Source organism: Mustela putorius, unplaced genomic scaffold, assembly GCF_011764305.1.
Source record: "Mustela putorius furo isolate JIRA1106 unplaced genomic scaffold, ASM1176430v1.1 tig00000275_pilon_pilon_pilon, whole genome shotgun sequence".
Taxonomy (NCBI): domain Eukaryota; kingdom Metazoa; phylum Chordata; class Mammalia; order Carnivora; family Mustelidae; genus Mustela; species Mustela putorius.
This window is the reverse complement of record NW_025421341.1, coordinates 12,864,412-12,879,546: the sequence shown is the minus strand read 5'-3', so window position 1 is coordinate 12,879,546 and position 15,135 is coordinate 12,864,412. Positions and strand designations below refer to the sequence as shown.

General features: G+C 36.0%; 1 protein-coding gene across 7 annotated transcripts in view; it reads right to left on the bottom strand.

The window, feature by feature from the left end:
- The window catches only part of CREB1 (cAMP responsive element binding protein 1), a 62,790-nt gene that overhangs the window by 7,081 nt on the left and 40,574 nt on the right, over window positions 1–15,135 (bottom strand). For 4 of the 7 annotated variants that reach the window (XR_001181464.2, XM_004764257.3, XM_004764258.3 and 1 more), the window contains 2 exons: window positions 13,312–13,494; window positions 11,155–11,305 (listed from right to left, as the gene is read on the bottom strand). Coding sequence is in view for 5 of the 7 variants with exons in the window: in XM_004764257.3 (XP_004764314.1) it covers window positions 11,155–11,305; window positions 13,312–13,494 (334 nt within the window). In the remaining 2 variants the exon portion in view is untranslated. Of the gene's footprint in view, window positions 1–11,154; window positions 11,306–11,608; window positions 11,723–12,126; window positions 12,190–13,311; window positions 13,495–15,135 lie in introns of those variants that run through there. The other 3 variants (XR_006606354.1, XM_045078654.1, XM_045078653.1) reach the window with 3 other exon arrangements.

Below are 15,135 nucleotides of genomic sequence, written 5' to 3'. Positions count from 1 at the left end.
AGGCAGGCAGAGAGAGGAGGAAGCAGGCTCCCCGCTGAGCAGAGAGCCTGACGTGGGGCTCAATCCCAGGACCCTGGAATCATGACCTGAGCTGAAGGGAGAGGTTTTAACCCACTGAGCCACCCAGGCGCCCCAGGGGAAAAGCTTCAAGACATTGGGTTGGCAGGGATTTCTTGCTATGCCACCAAAAGCAGACAACATAAAAATAAAAAAATGGGGCGACATCAAACTTAAAAACTTCTGTGCATTAAAGGGCACACAATCAATAGGGTGAAAAGGCAACCCATGAAATGGGAGAAAATACTTGCAAATCATCTATCTAATAGGGACTTAATATCTAGGACATACAAAAAGAACTTTTACAACTTAACAAAATAACTTGATTAAAGAATGAGAAAGGACCTGAATAGACATCTCTCCGAAGATGTACAAATAGCTAACAAGCATATAAAAAGATGCTCAACATCAATCTAATTATTAGAGAAATGCAAATCAAAGCTACGCCGATGTATCACTTCACACCCTTTAGGATGGCTACTATATTTACACAAAATAAAACAAAAAACAATTTCCCCTCCAAACCCAGAGAGAAAATAAGTGTTGACCAGGACGTGAAGAAATGTAAACCCTGTGCATTGTCTGTGGGTTGTAAAATGGCCCAGCCACTACAGAAAACACTATAGCAATTCCTTAAAAAATTAAAAATAGAATTACCCTATAATCCAGCAATCTAACTTTTAGATATATATCCAAACAACACAGAACAGGATATTCAAGAGATATGGGCATGCCTATGTTCATAATAGCATTATCCACAATAGCCAAGATGGGGAAGTAACCCAAGTATTCATCAACACATAGACACACTTTAAAAATGTGGTGTATATATACAACGGAATATTATTCAGCCTTAAAAAAGAAGGGAATCCCACCAAATGCTACAACATGGATGAACCTTGAGAACAAAATGCTAATAAGCAAAATAAGCCTGCCACAAAAAGACAACTGTATGATTTCACTTATATGAAGTATCCAAAGTAGTCAAACTCATAAGAACAGAAAGGAGAATGGTGATTGCCAAGGACTCACAGAAGAGGAAAATGAGGGAATTTGTTTTTAATAGAGTTTCAGTTTCACTAGGTAAAAAAAAAGTTATGGAGATCTATTGCACAACAGTATGAATATACTTCACACTTAAAACTGGTTAAGATGATAAATTTTAAGTTTTATACCACAATTAAAAACTATTAAACTATTTTTAAAAATCTAGCAGATTAAGAATAAAAAATATTTTTAGTGAGCCAGGAAGTCCAAACTGGTAAATTTTTTAGCTCTCTGGAATAAGGATCGCATATTATATCCTTAGTCACTAGCCAAGGGCCTGGCATAATGTAGGTCCTTATTCCTGAATGGACATAAGAGTTGAAAGAAAAAGGTTCTAAGTCTTTAAAAAATAGAAAAAAGCAGCAACTTCAATCACTCATTTACAATAGTGGCAACACAGCATAGCACTTAAAGAGTAGTAACTTCAGTGTCAGGTTCTTAGGTTTAAATGGTTCCCTCTTACCAATTAATTATATGACCATAAGCAAATTAAGGCAATTACATGACCTTAGTTTCCTGACTGTAAAATAGCGAAAACACTAACTACCTCAAAAATTTTATGAGGATTAAAGGAATTAATATATAAAAAGTGTATGAAATAGTGGCTGGCATTTTGTAAATGCTATTTATGTGTCTGCTGTAATTATTTCTAGATAACTCTAGTACCTTCATTAATGTCTTCATCCCCATACAGCCTTCTCAGTCAGAAAAAAGGAGCAAGCTGACTTTTGGAATAAAAAAAGCTGCACCTAATGTTCTATTATCCATGACATATGGACGATATATGATCCACTGCATCACTGTACCACTGGTGAAAATTTGGGGGGAGGAAGGACTTAAAAATGGCCAAACATTCTCATGCACAGTGAAGACAACAAGCCAAGAAGTGCGATAAGGCCGTGAGTGATGTAGAAGACCGCAGGTGGGAATGATTCTGAGGTCAGTCTGGATGTTCCGTACGTGGTGAAATCTAACAATACGGAGTCTGTGGGATGTAGTACACACTGACAAATCTACTTCTATCCAGGGCTGTTCTCCTGTTTTCCTTGCTTTCTCCCCCATCATTTGAGAATTTAGAGTTCACAAGTGTTCACATGAATCCAGTATCTATCTATATGCTAGTTTCTAAAAAGTTAAATATGATCCCATAGGTTAGTATCTTCTACTTTTGCTCTAGCGAAGTTAGTATACTTTAGTGTTGCTAAAGCTTGGGTTTCTCAAAAGCAAAAAGCAAAAAAAACAAAAGGAACACTGGATTAAGATAATTAACTTATTTCTTTAATGTTAACACCTTTGATCCTTTCAATATACTTTATATTGAGACTCTCTCCAAAGAGGAATTCCAACTAGCAAATGCCAAGCTCATTATGGGTATAAAATACCTTTTTGGAGGAACACCAAATAAAGTTCAAGTACTGTCTTGCACAGTGACGCTCCCAGTTTAAAATAAACAACGTGGATACAAATTTAATATAGTATGATAGAATAGCAGGACTTCTAAACTGAGGATCAGAAATCTTAGGTTCAGAGCCTGGCTTTGAAACTAACTAGTTCTATAGTTTCCAACAGGTACCAGGGAAGAACTATTTCTTTATCTGTTTGTTTTTTGTTTTTTTAATTTAATTTTTATTTATTTATTTTTTTTAAAAGGACTAATCAAGATGTCTCCAACTAGGACCGTTAGATTTGTATTAAGGAGTATGCAAAATCAGGGAATAAACCCGCCATGTCATTCTAAAGCACCAATTCTGATTAATGGGTCAGAGGGGTGGCAAACATTTTCATATTTAGAAAAACATTATTATATTTTGGAGTGGAATACAGAATACAAATGAACTTTATTTATTTTTTTTTTTTAATTTATTTATTTGTCAGAGAGAGCGAGCAAGCGAGAGCGAGCACAGGCAGACAGAGTCAGAGGGAGAAGCAGGCCCCCTGCAGAGAAAGGAGCCTGATATGGGACTCGATCCCGGGACACTGGGATCATGACCCGAGCCGAAGGCAGCTGCTTAACCAACTGAGCCACCCAGGTGTCCCACAAATGAACTTTAAATAAAAATTTTAAAGAAATCCTTAGCTTGGAGAATACTACTTAAAGCTTCTCAAAAATTTTTAGATATGTATTAAAAAAGAAGAAGAAAATGAAAGGATTCTCCCAGCGGATCGGTCTGACAACATGGTGTGAAGATTAAATTGACCACTGATGTTTCTTCCAGTACAGAAATAGGATTTTATGATTTTAAGCATTCATGCAAACAGATGGCTTATAAATTCTGCAATTGATGTGATAGGCATATTTTTAGAAAAAGTTCTTTCACATAATGTGTCCCAACATCCTCCTCCATTCACTGAACTAGTTCTTTGCCTCTAAATGATTCTTATTCTCTCGTTTTCAGCATCCTCCATAATTCTAAACTACCTGATTTTTTTCTCTTTTACCTTCAAAGTTTATCAATTGTACTTTAAGAAACAAACAAAAAACAGGCTTTTGTTACACTGATTTTCCTCTATTGATTTTCTCTTTCTCTTTTCAGTTTTATTGATTTTATTTATTTATTTATTTTTAAAAGATTTTTATTTATTTATTTGACAGACAGAGATCAAAGGTAGGCAGAGAGAGAGAGAGAGAGAGGAGGGAGCCTGATTTGGGGCTTGATCCCAGGACCCTGAGACCATGACCGGAGCCGAAGGCAGAGGCTTTAACCCACTGAGCCACCCAGGCGCCCCTATTTATTTATTTTTAAAAGATTTTATTTATTTGACAGAGAGAAAAGGTAGGGGAGTGGCAGGCAGAGGCAAGGGAGTAGCAGGCTCCCCACTGACTAGGGAGCCCGATGTGGGACCTGACTCCAGAACCCTGGGATCATGACCTGAGCTGAAGGCAGACACTCAACCTACTGAGCCTCCACGCTCCCACAGTTTTATTAATTTTAATTTGCTCTTCTTTTTCTAGTTTCTTAAGATGGAAGTTAGGTTGGCAAACTTGTTTTTGGTAAATATGTTTGGCTTCTCAGGCCAAATGGGCTCTGTCCCAACTACTGCTATTGTAGCATGAAAGCAGCCTTAAATAACACATAACTGAATGAGCACGGCTATGTTCCAGTAAAACGTTATTTATAAAAAACAGACAATGAGGTATAGTTTGCTAACCCCTGACAGATGACTGACTTAAGACTTTGTTTTCTAACATTAAGTATTTAATGGTATAAATTTCCCTCTAAGCACTGACTGAACTCCCACAAATTTCTGTCGTATTTCAATTTGCACTTAGTTAAAGATACTTCCTTTGAAACATCCTTTTTGACCTACAGACTTAGAAATGTTTGATACATAATTTTCACACAACTGGGGATTTCCTGGATGCTTTATGGGCAAAGCGCATATTCTAGTATTTCTATTCTCTTAAATTAACAAGTGTCATTAAAATGCCCAATAGGTAGAGTTGGTGGACTGTCATTCAGGCTGTCTATCTTCTTTCATCATTCAGAAAAGAATGCTGAAGTTTTTTCTTTTTTTAGTGGGCAGCAAAGCAAGGTTTACTGAGCAATGGTGAAGTGATAGTACAAAGCTCCCAGAGGGGGAGGGGACCTGCGAGGGTTGCCCGGAAGTTTTCAACTACTCAATTCTGTTCAGTTTCATCATATTTGGCCTCATTTATGTTAGAGCTCTGTTAGGAGCATATACATGCAAAATTACTATGCTTTTTAGAGAAACAATCCTTTTATCTTTACATATTCTCCTTTTTTGTTTTATCCCCGACAATGTTCCGGCTTCCTTTTGATTGCTGTCTGCCCGCTCTATCCTCTTCTACTCCTTACCTTCTCATTTATCTATGCTTGGTATTTGATATCAAGCTTGATATTTGCTTGATATTTGAAATGAGATTCTTATAAATAGCATATAGTTAGGTCTTGGGTTTTTTGTCTGGTCTTTTACGTGGGTTAGACAAGGTTTAGCCATCTATGACCCATGGGTCAAATCCACACAGTCTGTTTGAAACAATTTTTAAACTAGCCAGACCAAGTGAGAGAGAGAAAGGCCACAAATTCTCAATAACAGGAATGAAATTCCTATTAAATAGTCCCCTCCACCACCCAAGAAAACCACAACCAAAAGCCCAGAAGTGTTTAGATATAAATCTAACCAAAAAAATGTACAGAATCTGTATGCTAAAAAATGGAAAGAACATCGTGTTCCCAGAATGGAATACTCAATATTCTTTTAAGATATTAATTCTCCTCAATTTGATTTATAAACTCAACAAAACCCTAATCCAAATCCCAGAAAACTTTCTTATAGACATCAACAAACCAATTCTAAAATTCATATGAAAATGCAAAGGAACCAGAACAGCCAAAACAATTTTGCAAAAGAGCAAAGTTGGTGGACTCATCCTGTCAGATTTGAAGCTTACTAAGATGCTACAGTAATCAAGACAGCACAGTACTGGCTAAAGGATACACACAAAGACCCATGAAACAAGCTAGCCAGAAACATACGCACACAAATATGGTTAAGTGATTTTTGACAAAAGTGCAATGGCAATTCAATAATCTTTTTAACAAATATGCTGAAGCAAATATATATCCATACACAAAAAATATGAACCATGACACACCTCACATCTTATATAAAAGTTAACTCAAAAGGGATCACAGACCTAAATGTAAAACATAAACTGTAACATCAGCCACTCTGGAAAACAACTTGGCCATTTCTTATAAAGTTAAATAGACGCTTACCATTCTACCTGCCCAGCCCACTGCTAAGATTTATTCAAGTTAACTGAAAGTTCATACTAACTCCTGTGTATGTTTATAGCAACTTCATTCATAATCCTCCCAAACTGAAAACTATGATGAACATCAAGGTCAACAGATAAATAAACCACAGGATATGTGTACAATGGAATACTAGGGATAAAACCAAATAATGATCCATGTAACACTATCAATAAATCTTGAATGCATTTTGCTAAGTGAAAGAAGCCAAATCCTAAAGGCTACATATACTGTATGTTTCTGATTATATGAGATTCTGGAAAAGGCAAAATCCCAAGGACAGAAAACATTTCAGTGCTTCCAAAGTCCGGGAAAGGGGGCAGAAGCAGACTACCCATGGGGTATCAAAGAGATTCATTCTAGGGTGGTGGGACAGTTTGGTAAGGCACTGTGAGGGTAGAAACATGGTACCATACATCTGTCAAAACCAAAAGAACTATAGAACTTTTATACTTTTTATAGTAAACTACATGCAATCCCAGTATTGAATGAAGATGGTGATGAATATTTCATACTACACGTGTGTGATATAATCTTAATCTTCTGGGGGGCGGGGAGGAACAGACCTAAACAGGTTGGAAAACAGTACTTTCACTGGTACTTTAAGGCTAAAAAACGATAAGAAACCATACATAAATACTGTATTGTATTTGGTAAATTTGTTTCTCACAGGTATATAAGTTAGCAATTTTGTAACTATTTTAAATGTATACTAGAGTTAAACATATATGTAAATTATACTTAATGGGAAGCCAAGTATGTATGAATCTGTCTATTTATATTCTTAACTCATTATTAGTCTTCTGACTTGTTAAACATTTCTAGCTTGTCATTTGCTTTGCTACTTTATCTTTTTCTTGGCTAAACAGAGGTTTTATATTTTTGTACAGTCAAACCCACCTAACATTTACATCTATTATTTTGCCTTCAGGAAATCTATTAAAATACTGCATTCTAAAATTGTAAGACAAGGATGTAGACTGCATTAATTCCGTAATTTTTTATTCCACCTTTCCCATGGGAAGAGCACACGTTCCCACTCCACTGACACTGGGCTTCTCCTTGTCTGTACTTTGGCCAGTGGTACGTAAGTGGACATGATGTTGATCACCATCAAGAAGAGGATTTAAAGAAACACTGTCTTTTTTCCTTTGCTACAAAAATGACATGTCTCAAAAAAGGTGCTCCTCCTGTAGCTGGGAGCATGTGGAAGAGAGACACAGCAGCTGGCTTGCAGCTGTCAAATGTAACGTGAGGAAGAAATTTTGTTGTTCTAAGACACAGATTTTGAGGTTTCTGTTGTTACTACAGCAACAAAAATTAAAATAACAACCGTCTATCCTTTCTTTTAGACCACTTATCACTTCATTTCTGAGTAAATGGTAATCTGAACAGTGTAGAATTGGGGGATCATAACTTTTTTCATCAAATTTCAGTTTAAGATAGGCTGTGTTTGAGATACATATAAGGGACATTCATCCTAGTGAGTATGTTCAGGAGGAGAGTGATCCCCTAATTTTTCTACTGAAGTGTACCCGTAATGGAAGAGGAAATTCTGGGGACACAGCCCAAAGCAACCACTGCTGGTGTGAACTTCTTTTAAGTCTCTTACCTTAAAAATATTTCTAATTTTTGAGCAAGATAAACATTCGAGGAGAGCATTCCATGTTTACCTCTTGGGGCTACATTATCTCCAGCATACTATCATAAGCTCTGGTTTGAGAAGTACAGCAGGAGAGAGCTGTATACTGAGATCTCAGAATTAACCTGTAGACAGGGCTTTGCCCCCAGATACAAGCTCAAGCCTCGGGTCTACCAATTTAAACGAAAATTTGAAAGATTTTATTTTTAAGTAGCATCTACAATGTGGGGCTCAAACTCATAACCCCAAGATCAAGAGTCATAGGCTCTACTGCCTGAGCCAGCCAGGCAGCCCTGTACCTAATTCTTTAAAGGTGTGACCTTTGGCAAGATACTTAACTTCAATCTGAACTATAGCGCCTCTGTAAAAGGGAGATAGGCTTCTCCCTCATCGTAGGCAATATAAAATATGTAAAGAAACTACGTTTGATGTCTAGCATCACTGGCCCTTAGTAAATAGTATCTTAGGAAAAAGGTCAAAGCCAGCATTTAGAATTAGAAGGTGTCAGCATATAGCTGATGCCTGAAATACATGGTTATGAATGAACATTCTAAGGGAAAACTTCAAAAGTAGTCGGAAAACCAGATGAATAAATCAGAGTTCAGGAGAATAAGTCAAAAGTGTCAAATATGGGGTACCTGGGTGCTCAGTCATTAAGCATCTGCCTTCGGCTCAGGTCACGATCCCAGGGTCCTGGGATCGAGCCCCATCATCAGGCTCCTTGCTCCACGGGAGGCCTGCTTCTCCCTCTCCCACTCCCCTTCTTGTGTTCCCTCTCTCACTGTGTCTCTCTATCAAATGAATACATAAAATTTAAAAAAAAAAAAAAAAAGTGTCAAATATTCCACAAAAGTAAAGTGAAATGAAAAGAGAATACCAGATTGCCAAGTGCGAATCTGTATTTTTTAAAGATATTAAGAGTACTATGGTGAGCATAGAGGCCAGATTCTAATGAATGGAAGTTGGAAAGAGGAAGCAGTAGTAACGTGGGAATAAAGGGTAAAGGGAACTACAGCAGAGTCAACGGGAAGTCTCCTTAAAACTAAATCCAAGCAAAAGTATTTTATTAAAGAGACCATGCTAAAGATTTCAGACCAGCAAAGGTTGTTAGGAACTGTAGCTTTGTGAGCCCTGTCCCTAACTTGGAATATAAGTATAGGGGTGGGGGGGATACATAAACTAAAAAAATAAAGAAAAAAGGAAATTTGGTTTGCTAGACAAATGAACAAGTGTTCATAAATGGGCAGCTCTCTGCTCCATACAACAGAGCTGACAAGAAGCCATAGGGCTGCCTCCTCACCCACCAACTACACCACCTGTTGGTCTTTTCTGTATAAGGGGAAATGCCTATGGGGACTTGTGTGTGGTTGAGTCACAGACTCTAGGTTTCAGCTCAGGTCACAATCTCGCGTCACAGGAATTCTGCTTGAAAATCTTCTCTCCATCTGCCCCTTCCGCACTCGCACTCACTCTCTGAAATGGCTAGATAAATCTTTAAATAAAAAGGTGCAGGGGGGAGGTTTCTGTCCCACAGAGGCAACTACAAGGACACAGCATAAAGTCCTTCTGCTGTTTTTATAATCAAGAAGGTTTTTTTTTTTTTCCCCATCTGATTGCTTTGCTGTGTCTTGCCTAGAACTGGTTTATTTAGTAAGCGCTACTGTCTTAAGTTTTAAAACCTGGCCTTTACTTAAGACTTCTTAATCGGACTTGCTTCTAATTTTAGAAAGGGTTAAACATTTCTTCACAAACATTTTAAAGCTGAAAAGATGTAAATACAGTATTTAATGTATAATTTAGAATACATTTAAATGAATGCAGCTTTTGATGCTTCTGTTTATTATTATTACTACACCTAAGGAAAATCTTGGATTGATAGAGCACAACTAATATTCCAGAAAAAGTCCTGCCATTTCCCAGAGCTCAGATGTCATTTACTGATACTCTATAACAGCTAGGTATTTTAGGGACAAAAGAGGTTGAGCTGAGTGGAAATATGAAACTTCATAAAAACAAACACTTCAATAAAGCACTACAGTTAAAGTGCTTTGAGAGGAATGATATCTGTCCCATAGAACAGCCATTTGGATGGGTGGCAGAATCTTTTTTTCGAAGAAGAAAAAGGAGGTTTAGAGGGGGTTAGTATGTTCTTCCAAAGTCACAGCAAGTAGAGTAGATCCAGGACCTGAATCCAGACTGTCTAAATTCAATCCCTATGTTTCTTTATGGCAGTGTTTGAAAAATCTTGGGGTCAAGAACAGAGGAGGGGCACCTGGGTGGCTCAGTGGGTTAAGCCTCTGCCTTCGGCTCAGGTCATGACCTCAGGATCCTGGGATAGAGCCCCACATTGGGCTCTCTGCTCTGCAGGGAGCCTGCTTTCCTCCACCCATTGCCTGCCTCTCTGCCTACTTGTGATCACTGCCTGTCAAATAAATAAATACAATCTTAAAAAAAAGGGGGGGGGGAGCAAGAATATTTTCACCAATTTCAAATTTTATCTTTATAAAACTTTATTTTCATTTTCTATAGTTTGTCTTAGGTCATTTCCATTTTAAATCCTCAGCTAAATATTTAGATCCTAAACTAAATAAAAATACTAAAGTAAATACAATAAAAACATTTTATTGTTTTTTGGGGGGGAGGGACAGAGAGAGGAAAGAAAGAGAGAAAGAGAAAATCTTAAGCAGGCTCCACACCCAGTTTTAGAAGCCCAACCTGGGGCTCTATCACACAACCCTGAGCTCATGACCTGAGCCAAGATAAGAGTCGGATGTTTAACCTACTCACCCAACCAGGTGCCTCTTACTAATTTTTTAGATGACAAAACCATTTACAGCTGTAAATTTACATTATGAGAATTACTTTACCCACACTTCATACATTTTGTTGTGTAGCATTTTCATTGTTGAAGACTAACTCTATTTTAAGATTTTGTCTAATAACAAGGTAATCTTAGATTTAATCTATTTTTGATGACTCTTTAGGTACTAACTTGTCAAATTTGAGTGAAGATAATATTAATTAAAACATGAACTGGCCATCATATTTCCTTTCTTTTAAATAAACTTAACATAAATGAAATATTTGATATTAATATACATACCTGAAACTCTTGATCTTCTTGAGCAATACTATTCATGAAAAGAAACAGTATTTAAATAATCTAGGCTGCTGGTTAGAGCATAGTGAAAATGTAAGAGTTGTGTATTAAATCTTTCATGGAATAATTACACAAAAGAAAACTATGTTACAGATTGACCCATGGGGCTCCTGGGGGATCCGTGGGTTAAGTATCTGCCTTCAGCTCAGGTCATGATCCTGGGGTTCTGGGATTGAGCCCCACATCGGGCTCCCTGCTTAAGTGAGGGGGTGCGGCTGCTTCTCCCTCTCCCTCTCCCCCTGCTTGTGCTGTCAAATAAATAAGTAAAATCTTAACAAAATAAAGATTTGACCCATAACCCCATTAGCCATTTCATAAGTGCAGATTATTAAAAAAGTTTTAACAAATCCATCAATTCTACCAGAAAAAAATTCATTGCAAAGATTCAATCAATTATCAAATTCATGTCTGACAGAATCTGAAGATGACATGACCTACCACAATCTAAGTAAATGCAATGGATGTACCTGTTCTTCATTAGGCGAACCTCTCTCTTTCGTGCTGCTTCTTCAGCAGGCTGTGTAGGAAGTGCTGGGGAGGATGCCATAACAACTCCAGGGGCGATGGTGCTAGTGGGTGCTGTGCGAATCTGGTATGTCTGTACATCTCCAGAGGCAGCTGAAAAGAAAAACAGTGAATATGGCATAAGACACAGAAGCATATGACTCAGTAAAACTACATGTGTCAATCATCAATTTAAACATATACTTTGGATTGAAAAGGGAAAAAAAGGAACATGATTCTAACTAAAACGCTGAAAGAATCAGCACTCTTTGGGTCATTACTGACAAATAATTTTCAATTTAATATATTTATTAGTATAGACACTTGGGTGAAAAAGCCTTAACCTAGGTCTGCCGGGTCTTGTATTTATCTCTCATTGGAATGTAGTTCTATTCTGTTGTTAACATGCTTACCAACCTTAAGTCTAAAAGTAAGTAGGGCACAGCTTGGATGATCTTCCTAGATAGAGTATACTCCTCAATGTCTTCCTTTGATATTGGTAAATTCATATTAAAAAATTTCAAGTAGACTCTTGCCACGACATAAAAACGACCATGATTTTTCATAAAATAGCAAAATGGGAGAGAAAATAAAGCATTATGGTCAACTATTATAAATTTCTAATTGAAACAAAACTGAAAGTATGAAAAAGTGTACCACTTGATGTCAATTATATTACTTGTTTTAATGTAAATGCTAATTGCTAAATAAACTGAAGTTTTTTCTAAATGATCCATCACTTGTAAAAAGAAACACAATCATTATCTGTCAAACTGCTTCTAAAAACAGCTTAGTAATATGCCCTACTAAGAATAAGGAACCTAAAATTATCTGAGAGAATTTGAAGGTCTTTATAAATTATCCATTTTTGCTATTAATATCAATTAAAATGTGTGTGGTTTGAGTGGAAAAGATTTATATACTAAACATGTTACCATCTTCAAACTGACGTTCAGAATTCAAATTCACTGACATCCTGCTTTACAATTTTTGAGTACCTGCATGTAAAGTGAAAAGGTGTTTTACTCCCATTAATAAACAAAATATTATCTTCTTCAAATATTATTTGTTTAGTAACAGAATATGTTCTGTAAATACATTAGGGCCTTTAAAAGTAAACGATGACTCTCTAGTTGGTGTTTTAGGATTATTCAAAAATTATCATCCATGCTGAAGGGGTACAATGGTCATTATTTAACAGAGGCAAAATATATTATTATTAATAAAAATACTTTTAGATACAGATTTTAACATTATTTCCTCAATATGCAAATTTCAATCTGGCATAAATTATATTCTTAAAATATTCAAATGGATTCAAAGAAAAATGGTCAACTCCTATCCATAAAGATTCCTAAAGCAAGAAAAATAAATAAATAAATAAAAACAGAAAAAACGCTATTTCAATAGTTCATCAAGGATTTAACTACTACTTTTTCTCCATAGACCAGCAGACATGCACACTGGTATAAGACTTTTCAGAACATACTGTTTTCATCTGAAATAAAATGATGATCTTAGAAATGAGGATGTAAATTTTTTGAGCAAAAATCCGAAAAACAGAATTTTGAACCTTCAAAGATTTCTTTTTTAAAGTAAGCTCTATACCTAATGTAAGACTTGAATTCAGCCCCAAGATCAAGAGTTGCATGCACCAACTGAGCCAGTCAGGCGGCCAGAACCTCTAGAGATTCTCACCAGTGATTTAGTATAACTCTTTATTTGACATGTTAAAAAAAAAGAAAAAAAAAAAAAGGCACAGAGAGGTGATTCTTACTCAAGATCACATAGCAAATCTATGCAGTTAGATCCAGAATCTAGCTTTTCTAACTCCTGATTTCACTGTCGTGCCCTGTAACCTACCCTGATTCTCCTATCCCCAAATGCTGAAAGTGTTAAAGATGTTATATTTTTAAAAGAGAAGACAGTTGTTTTTATGCCATGACATTTGGGTCCAACTGGAATAATGGAAGAGTTCATGGAGAACATTTTCTATAATTAAAAAAATTAACTGCATTTTCATAGTGCTTGGCAGTATCATACTTACTTTTTCTGAGTTTATAAACAAGTTTTAACCTTTCAAAGAATTTACCACACTTGTGAATTCTGAATTCTCTCACCTTGAACGACGACTTGGTTGCTGGGCACTAAGATCTGCTGTCCATCCGTGGTCTGTGCGTACTGTAGGATGGTAGTACCCGGCTGAGTGGCGGCTGCATTGGTCATGGTTAATGTTTGCAGGCCCTGTACCCCATCGGTACCATTGTTAGCCAGTTGTATTGCTCCTCCCTGGGTAATGGCAACTAAAACCCAATGGATTTTATTGTTATCAGTTTAATTAATGCCATGTAAGACTTACAACACACTAAATTCAAAGTAGAATAATGTGTAAGAAATAACTGAGGAGAAATTATTGTAACAAATAACACTAGCAAGAAGATTTCGTATACTCAGGTAACTTTCTGCTCTGGAAACCCACATCCAATTGCTATAATACAAATGCACTCTATGTATTATAATTTACAGTAATACCCATTAACAATTAAAAAAAATAAATGAGAAGATGTTAAATTCCTTTCAAAGTTGTTTGGTTCAGAAGAGGTACCACACTGTGATCCATACTTCCTTTATTCTAGTCTTACTTAGGCCGTATTTTAACTGTTTGATATTTGCTGCTCCACTAGCAAATAAATTTCTTGAAGGCAGGAAATGTGATTTTTCTTCTCTACTTTCACATACTTAGCACAGAAATGGGCAGTAATAGGCGCCCAATAAATGGTTATTTTAATGCATAATTAAATAAAAACAGTTCAGTAGTGCATTCTGTTCTCCAACTCAGCTACCAATGCATAAACTGTAAATTACATATCCATGCATTCTCATACAGGATCCTTTGATTATTCACTAATTAACCATACATCATTCATCTTTTATGAAGTAATCTACTTTGGCTCACACTAAAAGATATTTCACTTTATTAAAAAAATGAATTCAACTTTATGCTACAGTACATGGAAAAAGTTAACAGAAAGAAGTAGGTTATTATTTTTTTTGAGTGAAAGCAGTCCTTCAGATACTACAATCAAGATAGGCAGTTGGATCCTCTCTAGACACTCTCCCTATTAAAAGTTTTCTGGAAAGAGGCCTAAAAAATCACAATATTACATATAAAATTGCATAATGGATTTTAACTAAATAAGTCAACAAACTTGCGACTTACTCAAGTTCCTTTTTTTTTGGTCTGTTAGAAGGGAATTATTTGGGATCATTTGTTAGCCAGCTCTAGGCAACTAATATCCTGAGTCGCCTATATAAAGAAAATGGATTATCTATTGTTTGGTCAAGAAATAGTAACAGTAAGTAAGTATGATTTGGTTTACAAATGACAAATGATACCTATGGAAATTAAGATACTGGCATATACAATCTATTCACTTTAGCCATTCCCGTAAGTTTTACTTATCTTTGACAACTAAAAAGGAATATATAAGAACTATTCTGAGATTAATATTGCAGGTAACTTGAAGGAATCAGAAGGTTAACAGAATTAAAACACAATTTCTCATATAGAGTTAATAAGCAAATTCTACTGCCCTTAACATACATAGCTTTCTTCTTGGTTATATAACAATAAACTCAAGGGAGAAAAGAAGTAGGAAACTAGAAATCAGACCTGGGTTCTAGTCCAGATTCTATCACTAAATTGTTACTTGAATCTATTATCTCTTCTATAAAAATAAAAATACCTGGTTCTAGGCACTAAATACAACTATAAAAATTAAATGAGATCACGTAGGTGAAAGTATTCTGAAAACGCAAGTCTGATCCTATCAGATGTGTTTTTCCCTATAACACATATTTATATACTTTATAATTCCAAAAGGATTTGAGAGGTCTTTCAATAAAACTAAATTCATTAAAACAAGAGGAAGCGAGAAGTCAAG